Raw genomic sequence first — 21,506 nt, forward strand, 5'->3', positions numbered from 1 at the left:
TTTTTACATATATGCCAGCACAGTGTAGCTCTCCATATGCTGTAAAGGAAGTGAGCACAAACTTAGTGCAGGAAATACTGTTACCTAATGCCATAGCTTAGAACAAACTTTGAACTTTGGTGTTTCCTGCTCTTGTCCGTAGATCCAGATACTGAGAGGACAGAAACATCATATACCATTTGTTTAGTATTTGTATTTATTTTTTTATTTATCAAACGCTCTAAAGAAGGAAAAGTGGAGATGTTGCCCCTAGCAACCAATCAGATTCTAGCTATCATACATCTAGACAATTATAGCTAAAATCAGATTGGTTGCTATGGGCAACACCTCCTCTTTTTCTATTTCGGAGCTTTTATATATCTACCACAAAGTCTTGGTGATCCAAGACCTGCTGCTGAAAAATGGATTCTAAAAGAAAGATTCAAAAAATTTATTTACCACCTTTGGGTGAATAGTGTACTCTTATTTGTTTCTATAACTGACATTATGGTTAAATGTGTATAATATGTGAATAATACATTATTAATATCCAAAATAAAAACATGTGCATAGAGACCAGGGTGTGGCACATGGAGCTCCTAGGACCACATATAGGGTCTTCTTACAAATCCGGGCCTCACCAGCCCTTTAATTATTTGCAATATTTTCTTTTTTCTCCTGAATGGTGCATGTACAGTACGTCTTAAATAAATCAGGACTGCAATGGGACATTGCACTTGTCTTCATTTCATGCATCACATTTCAGCATTTTTTTTTTAAACTCTTTATTTGTTACAAAAGGAAACAACACAGAAAAAAGCAAATAACAAGTAAAAACCAACAACTGTGTTAAGACAACAAGATGTCTCCTCTTTTTTTTAATTTTTATAGTAGAAGGAAGGGGTAGGAAAGAGACAGGAAACAAAACGGGTTAAGGAGGGGGAACCGGGGGAAGGGTTGGGAGGGACAGGCACGTATATCACCATACCTATTACAAAGGAGGTTGTAAGCAACATATTTACAGAATAACGACCTATAAAATAAATAAGAAAATAAAAAGTAAACGGCAAGATATATGGTTCTCTTAACCATGGTGCACGATGACCAACCTGGAGGAACTGGAGACGGCCCAGGGTCTATGTACCATTAGAGGACGAGAGAGCCAAAGAGGGTAAACAGCTACGGCTTTGCTGGAGATACCCCGGGGCCCAAACCTTGTCAAAGTTGTAGGATTTATCGTGAAGGTAGCAAGTAATACGCTCCATGCTTGCGATATGCCAGATGTAGTTCCGTAAGGCCTGCATAGAGGGAGGGTTGGGATCTTTCCAGTGTTTATCTATTAGGGATTTGGCAGCAGCTAGTATGTGGGATATCAGCTTGTTGGAAGGGGCAGTCTTGTCAGGGATAGGGCGAGAGAGAAGGAACGACCAGGGATCCTTAGTGATCTGTTGTTACATTTCAGCATTTTAATTATTTATGTACATTGATTTTAGTGAGCACATAACTAGAAATTTGAATGTCATCAATCCCCCTTATCATCATGTGCATGACATTCCGGAGCTTTAAATGCCGTACGGTGTCTGTGGTCGCACAATAGGGAGATCATGCACGCACTATGCTTATTTTGGGGGCTGAAGTGCTCCGAGGAGTTGCATTGGGCCCAGGAGCTAAGGGGTGCTGATGGGCCAGAGCTAATGTTCCTTATAGACATTAAAACTTATGAATGCAGTCTCCACCCCTTGATGTTTGTCCCCCTATCTTGTTTGGTAACACAAAACTTTGCATCATTTTTGCATTGGGTCACAGAAAATAATAAACTGTTGCAGCTTCTAACCTTATTCAGCAAAGAGCGAGCCAATCAGTCATTATACTCCTATTAGAAGGAGCAATACTTTATTCTCCATAGTAACCTACATCTTTAGGTACCATGGCTTACCTTGCTGAACTTGTGACGGCGTGCTGGTCCTTTATCTGTGCAGACTGGCACATTATTAACAGTCCGTAAATCACCTTTTAAGGAATTTTATCTTCCTGCTCTACAGTGATGTTGTCACTTTGTAAACAAAATAACAATAATGGTTTTGTACCAAGAGTCACTTCCTCTGTAGCTGCATACTTAAATATAAACATAACCTGCTCTAAGTCCTGGGGGTATATTTACTAAGTTGAGGGGTTGGAAAAAGTGGAGATGTTGCCTATAGCAACCAATCAGATTCTAACTGTCATTTTGTAGAATGCACTCAATAAATGAAAGCTAGAATCTGATTGGTTGCTATAGGCAACATCTCCACTTTTTCCAACCCGCAGTTTAGTAAATATACCCCCTGGAGTCTGTGCATGTGAACTAGGTTTGGCGGCTCCTCCACCCCCAGGTCAGCCGGCTCTCTCACTTCAACCCTTATCAGTTTTACTGACAGCTATAAAAATGATCAGACCAGCCGCGTTCCTAATAGACAGGTTTATTTTATTTTTATAATGTGAAAATGGGCACAACAGCATGTTGATTTTTTTTTTTGTTCCACACATTGGAGGCAGCCATTTTGTGGGTGGAACCAATATTAACCAATATTAATGAGAATACAACCTATCGATTCATAGGAGCTAGCGACCTCGCTAGTTCCTGGTGAATTCATAGCCTAGAGTGTGGCAGCCTCTGCACCAATGAGTAACCTGTATTCACTGTTGATTTCTTCCTCTCTCAGACACACCCAGAAGAACTGGTTCCCTATGAGACGGAAGTATTTCGTCCACCGCACGACTATTACCCATATATCAGTGACAGCGAAAGCCATGGTAAATATGGGATATCAGACATGCTAATAACAAGGTGCACTATATATGGGATGCTAATGTAATATTTTAAAAAACAAATGCATAGTTACCAAGGAACAAAAATCCAGGGAAGATAAAACAATGATTGGAAATGGGGGAGTCTCACAATGGGGAACTAGTGAGGGAAACAATAGGGGTGTGGTAATGTAAATTTAGCAGGTGTGGCCAAAACAGTGTACTGTTCTAACACACAAATAATAAATCAAACAATGGGGGTGTGTTATGTAAATTAGCAGGTGTGGCCAAAAAAACAGTGTACTGTTCTAACACAAATAATAAATCAAACAATGGGGGTGTGGTTATGTAAATTAGAAGTTGAGGCCAAAATAGTGTACTTTTCTAACACACAAATAATAAATCAAACAATTTACATTGCCCAAGTATACAGCACAGCTGCTATGTCCCCAGAATACAGTATAGCCCCCATGACCATAGTATAGAGAACAGCTCCCATGCCTCTAGTGTACAGTATAACTCCCATACCCAAATGCATCTATCATGCCCCAAGTATACAGTACAGCTCTAATACCACAGTATATAGTACAGCTCTAATACCACAATATACAGTACAGCTCTAATACCACAGTATACAGTACAACTCTAATACCACAGTATATAGTACAGCTCTAATACCACAGTATACAGTACAGCTCTAATACCACAGTATACAGTACAGCTCTAATACCCAAAGCATTCAAAATTAGTCTTACTCTTTGTATTCAGTAAGCTTCTGAATACAGTACAGTTTCCAAGCCACCGCCATCTTGGTGATACTACTGAAACAGACAGACCATCTCGGTGCATGGGCGGCTAGTAACATGGGCAATCACTGGTTAAACAGCAAAGATGGGAGACATTGATCTGCAGAGAATGGATTACTGGACAAAGCTTCTAAGTTAACACTTTTTTATTTATTTAATATATAATATCATGATGTGTTATGTATAGGACAACTCACTGTGCAGTCTACTGTCATTTATAACCATATCAGAGGTCACTTAAGAACTTTTTGACAATCTAAAGGCAGAATGTTGCAAAACTATGTTATTTTATACAGGGAAGAGAGGACTGCTAATAACATTATAATATACAGTATAGGATAGTATCACTTTTCACTCAAGGACATCAATCAATGATATCAAAACTCACTGGGCCTGAGTCACTAAGAAAAGTAAAACAAAAAAAAAGAAGGAGCAACTTTGCACCTGGGCAAAACCATGTTGCATTGGAGGAGGAGGTAAATGTAAAATGTGGGGACAGATTCATAGTTGGGGTAGGACATGTCCTAGATCAACTTTGAAATTTTCAGTTTAAAAATAAAACTATCAAGTATTTGTGTGCTAGACGAAAAAGCTGCCTGTATTCTCCTTGTGTGCAAAATAATAAACTAATTTGCACCCCTTGTATTGTAAAATGGATTGTCCAGGAGCTCCTTAATGACTCAGGCCCACTATGTATGTATGTGTATATATATATATATATATATATATATATACAGCACCGCCGCGGACGCTTCTTTGACAGCGCCGCGGCTGCTGTATAGTACAGTGCTGCCGAAACTGAGCCGTGCATGCGCAGCAGCTCTCTTGCGTTTTTCTTTTTCTTTTTCTTTTTTTGGGTGGGGGGAAACTCCCCCACTAACAATCCTGCATGCGTCCCTGGTGTTTATAGTCACCTGAACACTAATCCCTCCTTCACTTCCCCCTTAGAGCATTACTGGGAGTACCCCACACACCTGCATGGGGATCTTGATGGCTTCCCAGACTCCCAGCTCACAGAGCTGCAGAGCGTGCAGCCCCCGCAGCTACAACAGCTGTACAGACACATGGAGCTGGAGCAGATGCATGTCCTGGAGCCTGGAATAACTGCGTCTCATCCTCACCTACAGCTGACACACCAGGTAAATGTCTCACCTATTCTACAGACGCTTCTCACTGCATTGTGGACCTAGATCTCCAATTGTTACAGTTATGCTGACATAGTAGCACCATCAATATTATGCACACAGTAAGCACATAGCAGAATTAAGTTCTGTAGGGCTTTAACAGAATGTTAAAGTTAAGCCTGTTATTTGTCCCATCCCTTTGCTGAAAGGTGACATGTTTGCTGCAGGTGGGGCTTCTCTATCTAACATCACTCTGTGATGGGAAATACAGGGAGGTGTGGAATATTAATGCACAAAAGTGATGTGTATATTCCTGTAGCCCGTGCTGTTAATTTGCATGCAAGTACATGGTATATCTTTTCTTTTCCTTGTACAGTATGCCATTGTGTGCGGGTATATGTCCGTTACTATGTGCAAGTATTACACTCACCTACTTCCACCCGGTCTCACATGCTGTCTGTGGTTGAGAGTAAAAATGTATCTTTCCTGTCCTTTCTTGATGGGAATCTCACAGTCATTCCTTCCTGTTTTATGAAAGAATTTACATTTATGTTTAATTATATATTTATTTACATATACTGTATATTTTTAAACCTGTGTATTGCCAAGCTAAATATCAAATATTCCTGAATAACTGACATATTTATACTTAATTAACTCTTCCCAGTTTGTTATTCATCTCACACATTTGCTGACATCATGAGTCTCTTCAAACTAACTTGATTTAGGTAAAAGCAGCAGAAGAATTATTATCATCATTTGAAAGTCATAGTTTTTGTGCGTTTGGGAATGAATTAATAAAAAAATGGAATTTGGTTTATTGATAGTAAATCTATATAGTATTAATTTTATTTTCTTTAGCTGAAGGTTTTCAAGCCCCTTCATGTCATGGCTGTGACCTGGTGCCCAGAACTTTATTCCATACAAGAGATTGATGCAGAAATGCAGCAGTAGAAATGTTACTATTAGTACACAATAAAAATGAACCAGCTTTTGCTGTTGCAGATTGACACTGAGCACTGTTGACAACAAGCATTCCCTGTGTTAAACTGTTAAGCTTCCAAACCAGAGCCCTTTTGCAGTTTCTCTTTCGTTTGTAAATTGCTTTCCTTCTGTACCCTGATGCCTGAGAAATCTGCCTCATTATTATGTCCATCACTGATGGCAGATGACAATGGAAACAAATATTTAAAGTCACAATACACAAGTGGTGTTAATAGAAGTATAACACAGTTGCAAGCAATATCTGTATAACCAACTTCCGATGTCATCTCTTAGAATCACTTATAATTAGTCTGAAGTCATCGCTTCACCAATCATAACAAAAACGTTGTTGCTATACAGAATAATATTATTGTAATATTATTGTATAATGCAGTGGTTCCCAAACTTTTGCAGTTCGCGGCACCCTTAGAGTCTCCATAATTTTTTCAAGGCACCCCTCCAAAATAATTACAGAGCAGTCCTGTTTTATAAGTAGTTGGGTCAAAAAAACATAATAAGTATTTAGGTCAGGACAGAAATACTTATTTAGTTGTATGCAAAAATAATACGCATAGATCCAAGGAAAAAATAATATTTTTATATATTTTTTTCAATTATATTTCTGTCAAAGAATAATTGACAACTAACTCACACTGTGACCTCCTTCATCTCCACACACTCTGCCCCCTCTCACGCTGCCCCGTCTGCCCTCTCATTCTGTCCTCTCTCATGCTGCCCCTCTGCCCTCTCACGCTGCCCCTCTGCCCTCTCTCACGCTGCCCTCTCTCACGCTGCCTCCTCTCACACTGCCCTCTCTCACGCTGCCTCCTCTCACTCTGCCTCGCTACTCTCTCTCACACTGCCTCCTCTCACTCTGCCCCTCTGCCCTCTCTCACGCTGCCTCATCTCACTCTGCCCCTCTGCCATCTATCACGCTTCTGCCTCTCACCCTGCCCCTCTGCTCTCTCTCACGCTGCCTCCACTCACTCTGCCCTCTCTCACGCTGCCCTCTCTCACTCTGCCCCTTTGCCCTCTCTCACGCTGCCTCCTCTCACGCTGCCCCTCTGCCCTCTCTCACGCTGCCCCTCTGCCCTCTCTCACGCTGCCTCCTCTTACTCTGCCCTCTCTCACGCTGCCTCCTCTTACTCTGCCCTCTCTCACGCTGCCCCTCTACCCTCTCTCACGCTGCCCTCTGTCTCTGCCCTCTCTCACGCTGCCCTTTTACTCTGTCCCCGCTGCCCCTTCTCACTCTGCCCCTCCTCTCACTTTGCCCCTGCCACTCTGCCCCTGCCACTCTGCCACCCTCTCTCACTCTGCCACCACTCTGCCCCACTCTCACTCTGCCACTTTCTCTATGCTTCTCTCTCACTTGGCCACACTGGCCCCCCTCCGCTGCGGCCAGCCAGAGGAAAAAGAAAAAAAAAAGAAAAAACACTTACCAATCCGCACGGCGCCAGGATCCAGCATCCTACTCTCTCCTGCAGCGCGCCCGACAATCAGTGGCAAGCTGCAGGAGAGAGAAGGATGCTGGATCCCGGCGCCGCGCGGATTGGTAAGTGTTATTTCTTTTTTTTTTTTTTTCCTCTGGCTGGTCGCGGCACCTTAGTGACAGCGCCGCGGCACCCCTGGGAGCCGCGGCACACACTTTGGGAACCGCTGGTATAATGTATAATAAGGTACAATATTGGGGTAGCACGGTGGCTTAGTGGTTAGCACTTCTGCATCACAGTACTGGGGTCAAGAGTTCAATTCCCAACCATGGCCTTATCTGTGTGGAGTTTGTATGTTCTCCCCGTGTTTGCGTGGGTTTCCTCCAGGTGCTCTGGCTTCCTCCCACACTCCAAAAACATACTGGTAGGTTAATTGGCTGCTATCAAATTGCCCTTAGACTCTCTCAGTGTGTGTATGTATATATATATATATCATGACATTTCTTTTTTCCAGGTGTCATATGTACCACGTATGTGTGTGCAGTTCCACGCACAGCCTAGCTCAGAGGAAGATGATCATGACAGACGCAGCCCCCCTTTGGAAGTGTCAGAAGGAGAGATGGATTCCCGAGACCCAAGTTACGGGATACTTCTTGGAGAAGCAGGTTGGGAAAAAAAATAATTACAACTTTGACATTTTATTCTGAAATAGCGATAGCGCTCTTCCGACCATCGTTTACACTTTAAATAAATTATGAGATTAAGGGGAAACTGGTCTAGTCCTTTGTCACATTTATACAATATGTTGATGTTACATTGTTATTAATGACATTGGTATAATTGTACCTATAAACGTTGTTCTCCTTATACATTGTGTCTTGTTGGCGCAAAAGACGTCTCATTGAAAGTATAAGCTGAATCCAGGTCTCCAGCACCTCCAAGGATATTTAAAATCCAGTTGTTTTCCAGGAGAGAAAATCAGTCCTTACATGTGCCATCTCCCCTCTTGCCTAACCGGCATTTGGCAAGGGACGCCCCATCTAAATTTTGCACCTCTGCAGTTGACGCACGAAGCCATGCATTATATAAAACACATAAATATAAAGAAGGGACATAATATAATATGCATATATTTGTCCTTTAATTATTCTAGGCATTCTCAAATGAAGATACTCTATTGAAACCCTAGCAGTTAACAATTTCAAGTTTTGCAAATAGGGGTAAATGGTTTGCAGTTTTCATAAATATGTCTAGTATGAGCTGCCATAGTGAAATCAGCAGACTCTGCTTCCCAGGAAGAAATACTTCCGCCGTGTAGTGCTCAGATATTTTTGAGCTCGTGCTTGTATGTGCTATTATCTTCAGACAGGGTCCCAATGCAGGGGTGCACCCAGGGGGGTTCCTGGAAATCCCCCCCTCCTAGCCTGGGGCACTGTATGCTCGAGGTGGCTTGCCCCATGTATATGATGTGGATAGGAATTGCCTATATAGATGATGGGGATAGGAAGAGTTGGAGAGCAGCCCAGAACTGTCTGATATTCTGGACACGCCCCCATGCATACTGGCCACGCCCATTGGCGGCGTGGTGTGGAAACCCCTCTCAACACACACACATCGATCGTGTGTTAACTGTGGAAGAAAAGTGGAGCGCACAAAGGAAACACACACAAACATCCAGGGCCTGATTGATCAAGGAACGCAAAGTGAATGCAATTTGCGCTTCTTTAAAAAGGAATGGTACGTACGTCCTTCCGTATTCAAGTATTAGCAGATCTGAGGAAATGTTTCTAGCTGAATACGGGTATAAGTACGGTCTGCCTATACGGCACTTGCTGTATGAAGACAGACACATCACACTGCAGGGTACTCACAATGAATTTGTGCATTGTAAAAATATTAAGTAATTAACACCTGTTAATAATATAGCCATTAATAAAAATACATTTAAAACTATTTTTTTTACCATTTTTTTTGTAATACCTATATAAGGATGTTATTTATGTCTGCTGTGCAATAAAATACATTTTTACAGTTGCTCTTAATTGCAAATACATGTTCTGGCATGTATACCTGTCCATCATCACTATCACTCGGCACTTACACCTGTTCTGTAGCTGGTGCCAGTGAAACGGCTAAAAATGGCATACCGTAGAGATGCCCAGAGCTTGAATCGGATGAGCGTGCGTGCGTTTGACCTCGGCACATCCTGACTGTACATTCTCTTCCCCCGTTTTCCAGCATTCTGAGCATGCTCACAGCAATTTCACGCAAAATACGGCACGCAACAGAACTTGAGTTCCTTAATGAATCAGACCCCCAATGTCTCCTTTTGATTGCACTAAGATGAGCCAATTCCTTCAACCTTGTGAATTTACCTGGCGTCTAAATTCTAGGCCATTAAAGGCAAATTCTCCGCACAAAAATTAAAAAATAGGTTTGGGTACGAGCAGTGCTCCTCTCTACACTTGCCACACAACCTTGCCAAACATGAAAATTAAATGTTCACATTTGAGAATCATCAAGAGTATGAAACCATTGCAGCCATTAAAGTTTTTATTGGAGCTGGTGAATGGCCCATTCGAGGTAATCGTACTCTTGACTTGAATTTTGACTCGCTGAGCTCTACTCAAATGTATATGTTTATTTTTGCATGGAGTTATTCTTTAAGTTACAGGTTTCCAGTGGGAAAAAAAAGAGTTGACCTGGGTAAACCAATATACAGGTCAAATTCTAAATATCCTACATTCTTTCTATCGGTTGTAACTTTTACCATTTTCCTTCACAAAGTCCCCATACATACTGACGTGTCCAGATATAGTTTCCTGCAAACTAGCTTCTCAGATCTTTACCTCTCACTTTACAGGCAACAAGAAGAAGATCCGACTGTATCAGTTCCTTCTTGAGCTACTGCAAAGCGGCGACATGAAAGATAGCATCTGGTGGGTAGATAAAGACAAAGGGACATTTCAGTTCTCCTCCAAACACAAAGAGGCCCTCGCCCACCGTTGGGGTATACAGAAAGGCAACCGCAAGAAGATGACCTATCAGAAGATGGCTAGGGCGCTGCGCAACTATGGCAAGACTGGAGAAGTGAGAAAGGTCAAGAAGAAGTTGACCTATCAATTCAGCGGGGAGGTCCTGCACAAAATGTATACGGGGAGGAAGCACTTCCATCATTGAGATGGTATATACATCTATATGTGCCGCACGGAAGTGCCCCTACGTATTCACTTGGTACGAAAGACTCCAAAGATTTCTTAGGAGAGGAAAAAAAACAAAAACCTTGTAAATACTAATATTATAGTAATTATTTTTTTTTTATTTGCATGGCGTGTGGTTTAGTGACAAATTTGCATTATTACCGCTCAGTGGAGGAGGTAAGGGAGAGATATGAGGGGTATTCAGAATCATTTATTCATTTCAGCATTACTATAAAAAAAAATAACATCTTGTACAATATTATACCTGAGAAGTCCAAAAACTGGAAATTTTTTACTAGTGTTAATAAAATAAAAATATTTCAACTTCCGTGTAGAATTAATTCTAGATTGGTGTATTGTACAGTTTCATTATTTTTAGAAAACAGTAAACAGAATTAAATCTAGGCCACACAGATCAGTACAGTTCCATGGTTGCCAGTACAGAATGAAATCTAGACCGCATAGGTCAGTACAGTTTCATGATTTCCAGTGTAGAATGCAATCTACACCACATAGGTCAGTACAGTTCCATGATTTCCAGTACAGAATTAAATCTAAATCGGTAAATTGATGCCTCTCTATTGTTTGTAAATCAGAATGAAATAAAGAATGACATATTGGCACAATTTAGCAGATCTCTATTTAGCAGCTTTGGAAAAAGCAGCCATTTGAATTAGTGTAAATCATCACATAAAGATAATTCTAACAAGTTATTATTTTTTTAGATAAAATTACTTGAAATAGTCTGCAAGGGCTGTTGGCAAAATAAAGGTGTGTTTGATAGCGTAACCATGACTACAGAACATTGTCCTCGGTATCAGTGAAGAATATATTAGGAGAGTTCCAACACTGAATTCTGTTGCATTAGTCTCATGCTGTAACCAATGCATTATTGTTCTCCTTTACCCATATTATTTTTAGAGTAACAACATAATCTGTACAAGCAGCTAATTTGTATTACAGTAAATCAGTCCCTGGTCAGTGGAGCTCACACTCTAATTTCCCTCCCACAGGCCCAGAAACACATCACAAGGCTGAATTTACTAATAATATGGACTTTTTGCAAAGGTTTTACTACTATAGAATCTGTTATACAAGCTCAGCTCTATTGGTTTTAAGCAAATTGTTGCAACATGTCTTTGCATAAAAATAAGTGTTACACCACTTTGAAAGTGCCAGAGGAAACGTATGCAGACACAGAAAAACCCAGACAACGCACATGAAACACGACTATTACACAAAACTGTGCAACTCCTAGAACCACAGTTGCATTTTCTCATAACCCTGACAAAACTGTTTGTGTGAACTTCACCTGATCGGTAAGAGACGGGCATTTTTCTAGTCGCTAAAGACAGAACCTTGGGGCAATTAACCATACTCCCCTTTCTTATCTGCGTTTGGGCATTCTATCAATAGTGTACAGCCAGTGCCACAAAATGGATAGCATACCTCATGTTTGTATATAACGTAGCCGTTTTGTATTATATAAACCAATGGCCTATGTTACGGGGATAGCTGGTAAAAGTTTGGCACCAGTTTGGTGATACACTCCTTAGTCATCATTATACCCAGTTATATAGAGCTTAGTTTACGATGGGTAAAAAACAATGTGGCACTTTGCAAAGACCACTCTGATGATGAGATCGTGCCCTAAAGTGGGCAACTGGGGAGTTGGGTTCAGGCAGAAATGAAGGGGTACCCATAACGTTCCAATGGCTGCAGAGTTTCTTCAGAGTGCAAACAGGGTGGACTTTTACACCTGTTTAAAATAATTGTACAGATGGAGCAAGTTTGTTTTTCACGGCAGCGCTTGTCTAATTGAGGTAGCGTGCCGTATTTGTCCTATCAACTGACCAATAATTGTTACCTCTTGGTGGTATTTTCTCAGACACAGGTGATTAATGAGCACCTCTGCTAGACAATGTGATCAGGAGTGGATCTGAGGACAAGAAGCCAGAGAGTTAGAAACGGAGGATGAAAGAGGGTGTGGTATACTACATGGTAAAATGGTTAAGTGGAGTGGAAAGGCTTTTCTAAACAGGTATGACAAGGCATAGTTGCCTACTCTCCCAGAATACCGGGAGACTCCCGAATTTTTGGGAGTTCTCCCGGGCTCCTGAGAAAGCAGTCAAACCTCTCGGATCCAGCTATCTCAGTTGGTGAATTGGGTGGGGGCGGGGCTAAATGCATCATCATGGCCCCGTCTCTATTGCGGTTGGACAAAATTGTCAATGATTGACAGGGGCTGGGCATAACGACGCAATTCGCGTGACCACGCCCCCTCGACAGAGCTCCTCCCGGACAGCTTCTTTGAAAAGTCGGCAAGTATGTAACAAGGTATGAAGTTATGAAGCTATACAGACTAGGGGATAGACTGATAGAACAAGGGAGATCGTTCCAGTGGAAGGAGGCAGCACGGGAGAAGTCTTGAATAAGGGAGTGAGATGTGGTTACCAGAGAGGAGGAAAGGTGATGATTATTGGCTGACCGGAGAGGGCGGAGGCGAGAACATGAGGTTAGAGATGTAGGGAGGATTGGCGTTGGAGACGGCCTTGTATGTGAGCATTGTGGATGAAAGGTTCTATAACTCATACAGTAGATGTAGGGTGTATGTTGGGGGTACTTAAAATAAAGTTAAGTCCCACTTTCATGCATTCCTTGTTTGAAAGAAGAAGGTGGAGTGATACGTTTGAAAGGATCTCAATAGATCAAGGGCTGTAATACTTTTATTATAATGTAATATAAATTCCATTTAAAGACAATAAAAAAAAGACATGAATCGAGTAAACCCTTTCAACAGTGTCCTCCTTGCAACGCGTTTCAGTGGGTCTCCATCTACAGGCAGTTGGAGAACACTATAAGCCCTTTGGCATATTTGACACAAGGGAAACTTGCAAGGTTCTCCATACTCAGCGAATACAATTCAATCGATATTAAACATCTGGATAAAAAGGGTAAGTACAGTATTAGTCATAGAACTAACAATGAGATACCAGGACAAAGCTGAGTTGTCTTGGACTGTAGTGTGAACGAAAACATAAGGCTTAACAAGACAAAAGTAATGTGATAAAATAACAACTAAAACGTTGCATCTGTACGTGCAAATGGCATCAATAATTAAGGTCCATTAAAAACATCAAATTCAAAGCTCAACAAGCTGCTTATAAAGAGTGTAAAAATGTTGAGGAAGAATTTGTTGCAATAAATGTTCTATTTAATGAATATAATAAATCATAGTAACTTAAAATAAATAAACAACATATAATAAAAACCAATTAAAATAACAATATTTAAAAGTTTTCTCAGCTGCTTAATTGTTGGACTTTATCATATGACCAACCAACCTTTAGAATGTTGAGTCTTTCTTTATTTAAAATTGTCCTTAAAGCTGTATTATACAGCAACTGTACTGCAATTTGCTGGTGCACTCAAGGACATAGATAACATAATTGGTTCAAAAATTATGGTCATCAAGATGGGTCACAAAGGGTCCAAGATAGAAGAAAAAGGGCGACCCAGTCATGTTAAATGCTGGGACATAGAAGACACCTTGGCACATCTGATGCTACCTATATTTGAAGATTTTGGGGTATATTTACTAAACTGCAGGTTTGAAAAAGTGGGGATGTTGCCTACAGCAACCAATCAGATTCTAGCTGTCATTTTGTGCAATGTACTATATAAATGATAACTAGAATCTGATTGGTTGCTATAGGCATCATCTCCACTTTTTCAAACCAGCAGTTTAGTAAATATACTCCATTGTGTGATCTTCTGCTGGGAGGGCAGTATGTTTTTGAGGATTTGCACCTTTCTATAGGTATCCCTAGAAGTTAACTCGTCCTTTAGAAATCAATATTTTAACAAAATGTGGCAATATATACTTTTGAAAGTTTTGATTTTGTACTTCGGTTTTAAGTGTCCTACATGGAATTCCCTCTACTGTTTTTAATAAACTCAGAATTTCCAGTCCCGCACAACCGAAGCTGAGAGCCACAAATGTTTTTCTAATGCTGGTCGCTTGTAACTGGCTAGAAGTGAAGGGGAGTTTTGACCGTGATTTTGGCTTAAGATGTACGTAATATGCAGGTGTGTAGTTTGTTATGGGGATTTTTCATGGGGTGGGGGTCCCATTTACACTACAAAGGATAAAGAATGGAGAAACAATTTTAGTTTATATTTAATAAAGTGGCTATTGGGTAGATTTATTTATTCAATAAAAGTTTATTTAAAAATTATATACGTATTTTGCTTTCACTTTTGGCGTAGCAGGCAGGAACATTTACCTAATTTTCTAATTCTGTGAAGAATCTCTTTGTCCTGTCCAGACAGAACATTTGAATGATCTTTGGAATCCTTGGATTAGTCTCTTGTTTGGTTGCTTTGGATGGAGGCACATTTAAAAAAGAAATCAAGGGAGGCTGAAGGGACTGAGGATGATGATGTGGAAACTATCAACTTGTTTGGTTGGTAAAGGAATTGTTAACAGGAACTTTTTGTTTCATGAAAAGGTCACTGAAGTGCTCAGAATGATTGGTAGTATAAAGGGTGGACCCAGGATCGGTGGTTTGCTTAGATCCAGGAGCCAAAAACGTGGTTGAGTTGATCACTATGATTTTGGAATATAGACTAGATGACAGCTTTTGGGTTCATCCTGTGATTCATTACTATGGTTCTATTTGTCATATACAACTTTAAAGGAATTGGAACTATTAACTACTGTTCTGATTTTTAGGAGTCAGATACTGGATACAAACAGGAAACTATCGGTATGAGTGCGGTCATGCTTTGGCCATTATACAGCAGGTATTCAACAGGTAACATATCTCTTGTTTTACTTAGGTGAGTTTTTTATTCTATGTTGTATGACATAACACAATTTCTTTGAAATTATTTGTTCTAGAACAGTAACATGAGGTTGTTTTCTAAATTCCTCTCATTTATTTTTTCGTGATTAGAATTTTATGATCAAAACTTCCGCCGATAGAACCCGATAAAGATCCACTCAGTAGTAAAAGCTGTGGTGATAGACAGTATTCTTCTGATACACTCATTTTTCAGAATATGGCTTTTAAATTATGCCAGTTCGCTGTTTACAGGTAAATTTCCAACCTGTGAAAGTTGTAACAGTTTCCCCAGTGTGGGTGTAATGGCAGAAACATTAGCCCGGTTGTTTACATAATAAATTAGGAGCCCATCTAGGATTTTACCTGGCTGGACAGTTTTGGACTTTTAGAACAGGATGGTTAGCCGCCTATTCCAGAAGAGTTTGAATTAGTTGCCGAAACTGTGCCACAGATATTTCGGCACACCAATATGCATCTTTACACTGGTTGAGATATGATGCTAATTTACTATGACATTCTGTATTAATGGAGGCATGAATTGGATGATTATTGGACATGATAGCATTTCTCAGAATCTTGATTTATAACTTTTCATGGAAGTACAGGCCATGACAGTTGGTTCTCAATGAGGGACCTACTATTGCCCCCATTGCGGTACTATGTATATTTTTTTTATAACTCACCACCTGTATTTATGAAAGAAATATTGTTTTGGTACTGCTCAGCTGCCCAGGTGATACTGACCCGGATCAGTTGACTTATCACTTTGTCAGGACCAGTGTCTGCAGCTGTACTCAATGGTATGCCAGGTGAACTGTCAGTTGAACTCATGGGGAAACATTTGCCTGAATAAGCCAAAATTTACCGTTAGCTGTGTTATCGCTGGTAATAGCTCATATGATGTACACTACGATGCCAAAAATAAGCCCCACCGCCCTTTCATAAATAGACCCCTCTATGACTTCTACTGCAATTGTTCTATTTAGAGTTAGTCCTTCCAGCAATACAGTGGGTAAAATTCCAATATCCGGAAGATTGTCACAAAGCGTAAGAGAATAAGTGCACTTTTTTCAATGTGTCAAAACCATGAATTATTCTGTGAGCCTGCGAGTGCCGATGAAGCCTGATCGCTTGTATTATGTGTGTTTAGGGCGTGAAATTTAGAAAATATATTATTTTTACCATTTTGAGGGCTTTAAAATACACTTTAAAGAAACCCGACATTTTTTAAAATTGTTAATAACCATGAACTATCCTCATTTTCACGGTATGAAAAATGAGTTTGCTCCATGATTTGGAATGTAGCCAAGACAGGGGTATTACTAGTGGATGGGGATTGGATGTGCAGATTGCGAGTTGTCTTGATTTTCCAGGTGTGAATTATTGGGTGTAAGATAGTGTAAAAAAATATAATGGAAGATTGTATTTTACTGTATTAAAAACTTGATAGTTTTAGTCCTTTTTTTTTTTTTTAGATCCATTTAGTATATAGGTGTCTATAATCAGTGGTAGAATCGTTGACACCTTCAGGTTTTCGAGAAAATCAGAGACAAAACTAAAATTCTGAGGAGGCGAGTTGTCATGCAAGACATGTGGGTGTGAACGTATTAATCAAAACAGCACCACCTGGTCTGTCTAAAAATGGCTATATATAAGTGTGTATGTATGTGTGTGTGTGTGTGTGTGTGTGTGTGTGTGTGTGTGTGTGTGTGTGTGTGTGTGTCTGTGATAACCCCCTCCCCCGACAACCTATATTTCTGTAGATTAGAATACCTTACTTTCTTATCAGACGTTTAAATAGAATGAGAATGGGAGGAAGAGGGGGGAGAACTCCACACATGGTTTCCTGCTAATATCTTCATGTTCGATAGCCAGATAAGAACTTGTTCGACAGCTAGTTCAATAGTTGCCATTTCACAATGAGATTACAAAAATTATAATATGGGGTCAAAAACTGCCTGGCACAATGACACAAGTTTTGGATCTTGACCTCTAGGTTTAGAATTTGCAAAGGTCATCTCTACTACAATACTATATTCATACCTTATGCATGGTAATCTGCTTTATATGCCACGGCGACCCATGACTTGGGTTTCGACCCATTGTTAAACAAAACAAAATTTTGAAAAACCCTCATATTGATTAAAAAAATATAAATATATAAAATCTGTTTTAATAACAGGTGCATGGGCTGTGACAATTCTCAGTAGGAGAGGGCTCTTGCGGGTCTTTAGTAGATGGCTGTTCCGTTGGAATACTACCCAGCCCACATAGATCCCTCGGTAGGGGATTGGATTAAGGGATGTGGGTAGCTCTCTGTGCAGATAAGGAATCATAGCTCAGGCACAGTTTATTCTGGCAGTAACTGCCCATCACAAAACTACATCAGTAAAACACAAAACTTAACCGGTTTTGGCAGACAAACAAGTGACCACACAGAGAACGCACTTTACCGATAACCCTGAACAGCGCTAAGCACTTATCCCCAATGCATCCAGGGAACAATACTCTGCTGTTTCCCTACTGTGCAGGCAGCAGCTGTGCCCAGGAGACAATGGGTCTGTATAATGCTTTGTTTTAACCACTTTGTGTAACATATACATCACTGGCCATCGGTAGCTCCATTTGGGTCAAACCTGGACGTGCATAATATTCTGGCAAACATGACTAGAGGGCACAGTTTTACAGTGAACACTACACTTAAATAAATAACCAGTTGACAGCATGTGACTAAAGAATCCTGTAGATATACACATGGAGCCAAAGCCCTTTATTACTGGTTTATGGAGAAAGGCAGCACCGAGTGGGCATGACCGTTTTATGGGCGCCCACCTTTCACCACCCAGGCATTCTCTCTCCTGTCCTCCTCCTCTCGTTGCCTTTGCCTTCTGCACAACAGCTATATTTTGCAACCCCTCCCTGGGCTCCATGCCCTCGGTCTCCACATATCCCTTTTCTCTGCACCTCAATCACTGGCTCTGGGCCTGTAAGATGTGCCCACGCTCCTGGGCTCTGATTCCTTCTCCTCCTTCCTTCTTCTAGCTATAGTGTTTTTGGGATACCCCTTGCATCTTATTGCCCTTTATGACTATTCACTGCAACATGTTGTGTTTATTGTCGTGTCCTGTAATGCTATGTTCTGTTTTGTTGTTTGCTCTCTGTACGGCGCTGCAGATCCTTTGTGGTGCCCTATAAATAAAGGATGATATTACTAGACTAATACCACGTTCACACTGCCACCCCGGCAATATCACAGGTTTTTGAACCCAGGACATTACAGTGTCACAGAGCATCCCAGGTCATCAGACCCTGTTCACACTGCACCTTGGACCCGGGAAATTCCTGGGTCGACCCCTGTTCATACTGAACCTGGGTCTACCCTGGCAATAAGTGTCAGGTTAAAAATCCCAGGTCCCACCGTCCACATTGGTGGCTATCCGGGACGGACCCGGGAATAACCCTGCAAAAGACCTGGGTAGATGCAGGGACCCCCATTCACACTGAGCCACAACCTGGGTCGTTGGGGGTCGTCCCGACAATATCCCGGGATATTAGGTCAGTGTGAACGTGGTAATAGAAAACAAAACGTAAAGCAGAATATGGATAGTGGTTTTAATTGTTGTGTTTAATGTGATATAGCCAAGGTAAAGTAGTATTAACATTCTCCTGATTATCACCATGTCCTATATCTATAATACCTCCCCGACTTTAAAGATCTTTAATACAACTCTGGTGTACAATAGTATACTTTACAGTCCATGGGAGTTGAGGTTACACTGTTTGTACAGAGACTTGGTAAGCTGTAAGTCTTTCACAATCCTTCTTGAGACATCTGGAAATTTTTAGCAAGTTAGGCAATTTCCCCACCGCCCACATGTCATTATGGCAACAGTGAGCGCAGATCATTGTTGTGTGATTCACCGCTTTGTTTTCAAGCGTCGCCCTTAGATCTACAAAAACCACTGTGACAATTTTCCGGCCACCTTCCTGGGATAAATGGGCAACTCCAACTGGCAATTCCTGTGGTCTAAAATGGAAAGAGATGTCCTAATGTACTTTGATTTAAATGTATTTATTTGAAACACTTCTTAATCGCATAGACAATACAATATTCATTTAGGTTAGTATGACACAGGGATAATTCTTGCACCTGTTGTTTCCCACAGCAGAAAATCACTAATATAAACATGGAACATTTTTCTTCTGTTGAGGGTTGAAACGCAGAACAACGAACAACAGCAAATTGCTGTTTAACAGCAGAGAATACGCTTCGTGGGGCAGGTGAATGTAAGATCCATTTATTTCAATAGAGCTGCTTATTCAAGTAACGCTATTTTGTCATTAAAAGAGCTTTCTAAAAGCTGATTTAAATATATCTTCCCTCCACCTGATATTGGGCTTTTGATACAGAATTACAAGGTGTATTCCTGCATTTAGCAAGGATCCCCCCCAGTTCCTCCTGTCTCCAGCCCCATACTGAGAATGCAGGATTATGACAAAAGGACCTCATGCTAGGTTGACCAGCTCAGTCCACTGCTGGGTTCCAATCTTGCAAGGGGACCCCACCCTCATTATCCCCTTATATTAGTGGTCTTCACCATCACTATACCCTTCATTTTATTTGACTTATTCATTTAGGGATAGGGGAGAATGCCAATTTTATTTACTTCTTTATTTTACACAGTGAAGATACTACAGTGAGCTGATGATGATAGGTAGAAGTATAAGGTATTGGTTCATATTTTGATCAAAACATTTAAGCTTGCATCTGAATGTCAAAAGTAGAGATGGGCGGGTCCGGTTCTCCGAGAACCGAACCCACCCGAACTTTGGGTATCCGAGTATCGAGCTGAGCAGCTCGGTACTCTCCCGCCCATTCCGAATCCAAATCGAGGCCGAACGTCATTGTGACGTTGTCGGATCTCGGGGCTCGGTTCTCGCGATACTTCAACTTTATAAATACACGCCTCCACAGCAATCCATCGCCATTTGACAGAGGGAGAGAGCAGGGTGTAGTCATAGGCTAATTAGAGCAGGGACAGAGAATACAATATTGTTCTTGCAATTGCTCTAACCAAAATCGCTAGTGCAGAGAGGAGGATAGAGGTTTATTATTTTTTCTTCATATTTGGCACTCCCCAGCGCTTTTGGGGTGTCCCCCATAACTGTGCATTAATATTTCTGGCTGTCAAAAGTCATATCTGTCAGCAGTATCTACTAAATAATTTTTAGCACTCCTCAGTGCTTTTGGGGTGTCCTCCCTAATTGTGCATTAATATTTCTGGCTGTCAAAAGTCATATCTGTCAGCAGTATCTACTAAATAATTTTTAGCACTCCTCAGTGCTTTTGGGGTGTACTCCCTAATTGTGCATTAATATTTCTGGCTGTCAAAAGTCATATCTGTCAGCAGTATCTACCAAATAATTTTTAGCACTCCCCAGTGGTTTGCGCTCAGAATGGATTCAAAGCAGTCCACATATGATCTGAATGAGCAACCAGGTTCTGTCACCAGTCCTGATGTTAGTGTTCCCAGTACGTCATCTGGCCAAGGCGATGTCAAACAACAGAGTGTTTTCAAATTAGTGCAAAAAACAAAAACCCCAAAAAAATTTACTGTATTGAAGCGAAAAAGAAGTGTAACTGAGCAAAAGTTAAGTGTCGATAAAAAAAAAATTGCAAGCATGCCATTCTACACACGCAGTGGCAAAGAGAGAATGAGGCCTTCACCTTTGGCTATTAGTGGCAGATCCCAAAAATTTACCCAGCCTACAATTGGTGCACAACTACTGTTACGCGTCAAAGCTGAGCTGCAAGATAACAGTGAGGCATTACAGGAGAATATTTGCTCTGATTCACAAATGACAACAATCCCTGTGGAGAGTCCATCCAACAGTAGGATGTCTAATCGTGAGCATTCTTCTGATGTGTGCCTTAATAGCCCGAGTGTAGCCGGTGATACCCAAATTGAGGATGCCACTTTGGAATTAGAAGAGGATGAGGGGGAGATTTGTGTAGGCGACGAGGGCGCTAATGATGATGTTGATGATTATGATGCAGACAGATACCAAATTGCCTTTCTCAATTTCTATTTATATTCTAGATTATATAACGGCTGAATAGTTTTCTATTTTACTCCTAGTGGAGAGAGGATCTGATGCAGACAGATACCAAACTGCCTTTGTCCATTTCAATTTATATTGTACAGTATATAACGGCTGAATTTATTAGTATTTTATACAAGTGGAGGGGAGCCTAGAGAGACAGAAACCAAACTGGCTTTCTCCATGTCAATTAATATTGTACAGTCTATAATGGCTGAATTTTTGGTTTTTTTAAAAAAGTGGAGGG

General features: G+C 40.8%; 1 protein-coding gene across 2 annotated transcripts in view; it reads left to right on the forward strand.

Annotated features, from left to right (window-relative positions):
• SPI1 (Spi-1 proto-oncogene) overlaps positions 1 to 10,936 on the forward strand; it is a 55,284-nt gene extending 44,348 nt beyond the window's left edge. For both annotated transcript variants that reach the window (XM_075188154.1, XM_075188153.1), the window contains exons 2-5: positions 2,682 to 2,772; positions 4,521 to 4,711; positions 7,625 to 7,775; positions 9,974 to 10,936. In XM_075188154.1, coding sequence (XP_075044255.1) covers positions 2,682 to 2,772; positions 4,521 to 4,711; positions 7,625 to 7,775; positions 9,974 to 10,290 — 750 coding nt within the window. In that variant the 3' untranslated portion in view covers positions 10,291 to 10,936. The remainder of the gene's footprint in view (positions 1 to 2,681; positions 2,773 to 4,520; positions 4,712 to 7,624; positions 7,776 to 9,973) is intronic.
• Positions 10,937 to 21,506: the final 10,570 nt, after the last annotated feature.

The sequence above is a fragment of the Mixophyes fleayi genome, chromosome 10 (genome assembly GCF_038048845.1).
Source record: "Mixophyes fleayi isolate aMixFle1 chromosome 10, aMixFle1.hap1, whole genome shotgun sequence".
In the NCBI taxonomy this organism is placed as follows: domain Eukaryota; kingdom Metazoa; phylum Chordata; class Amphibia; order Anura; family Limnodynastidae; genus Mixophyes; species Mixophyes fleayi.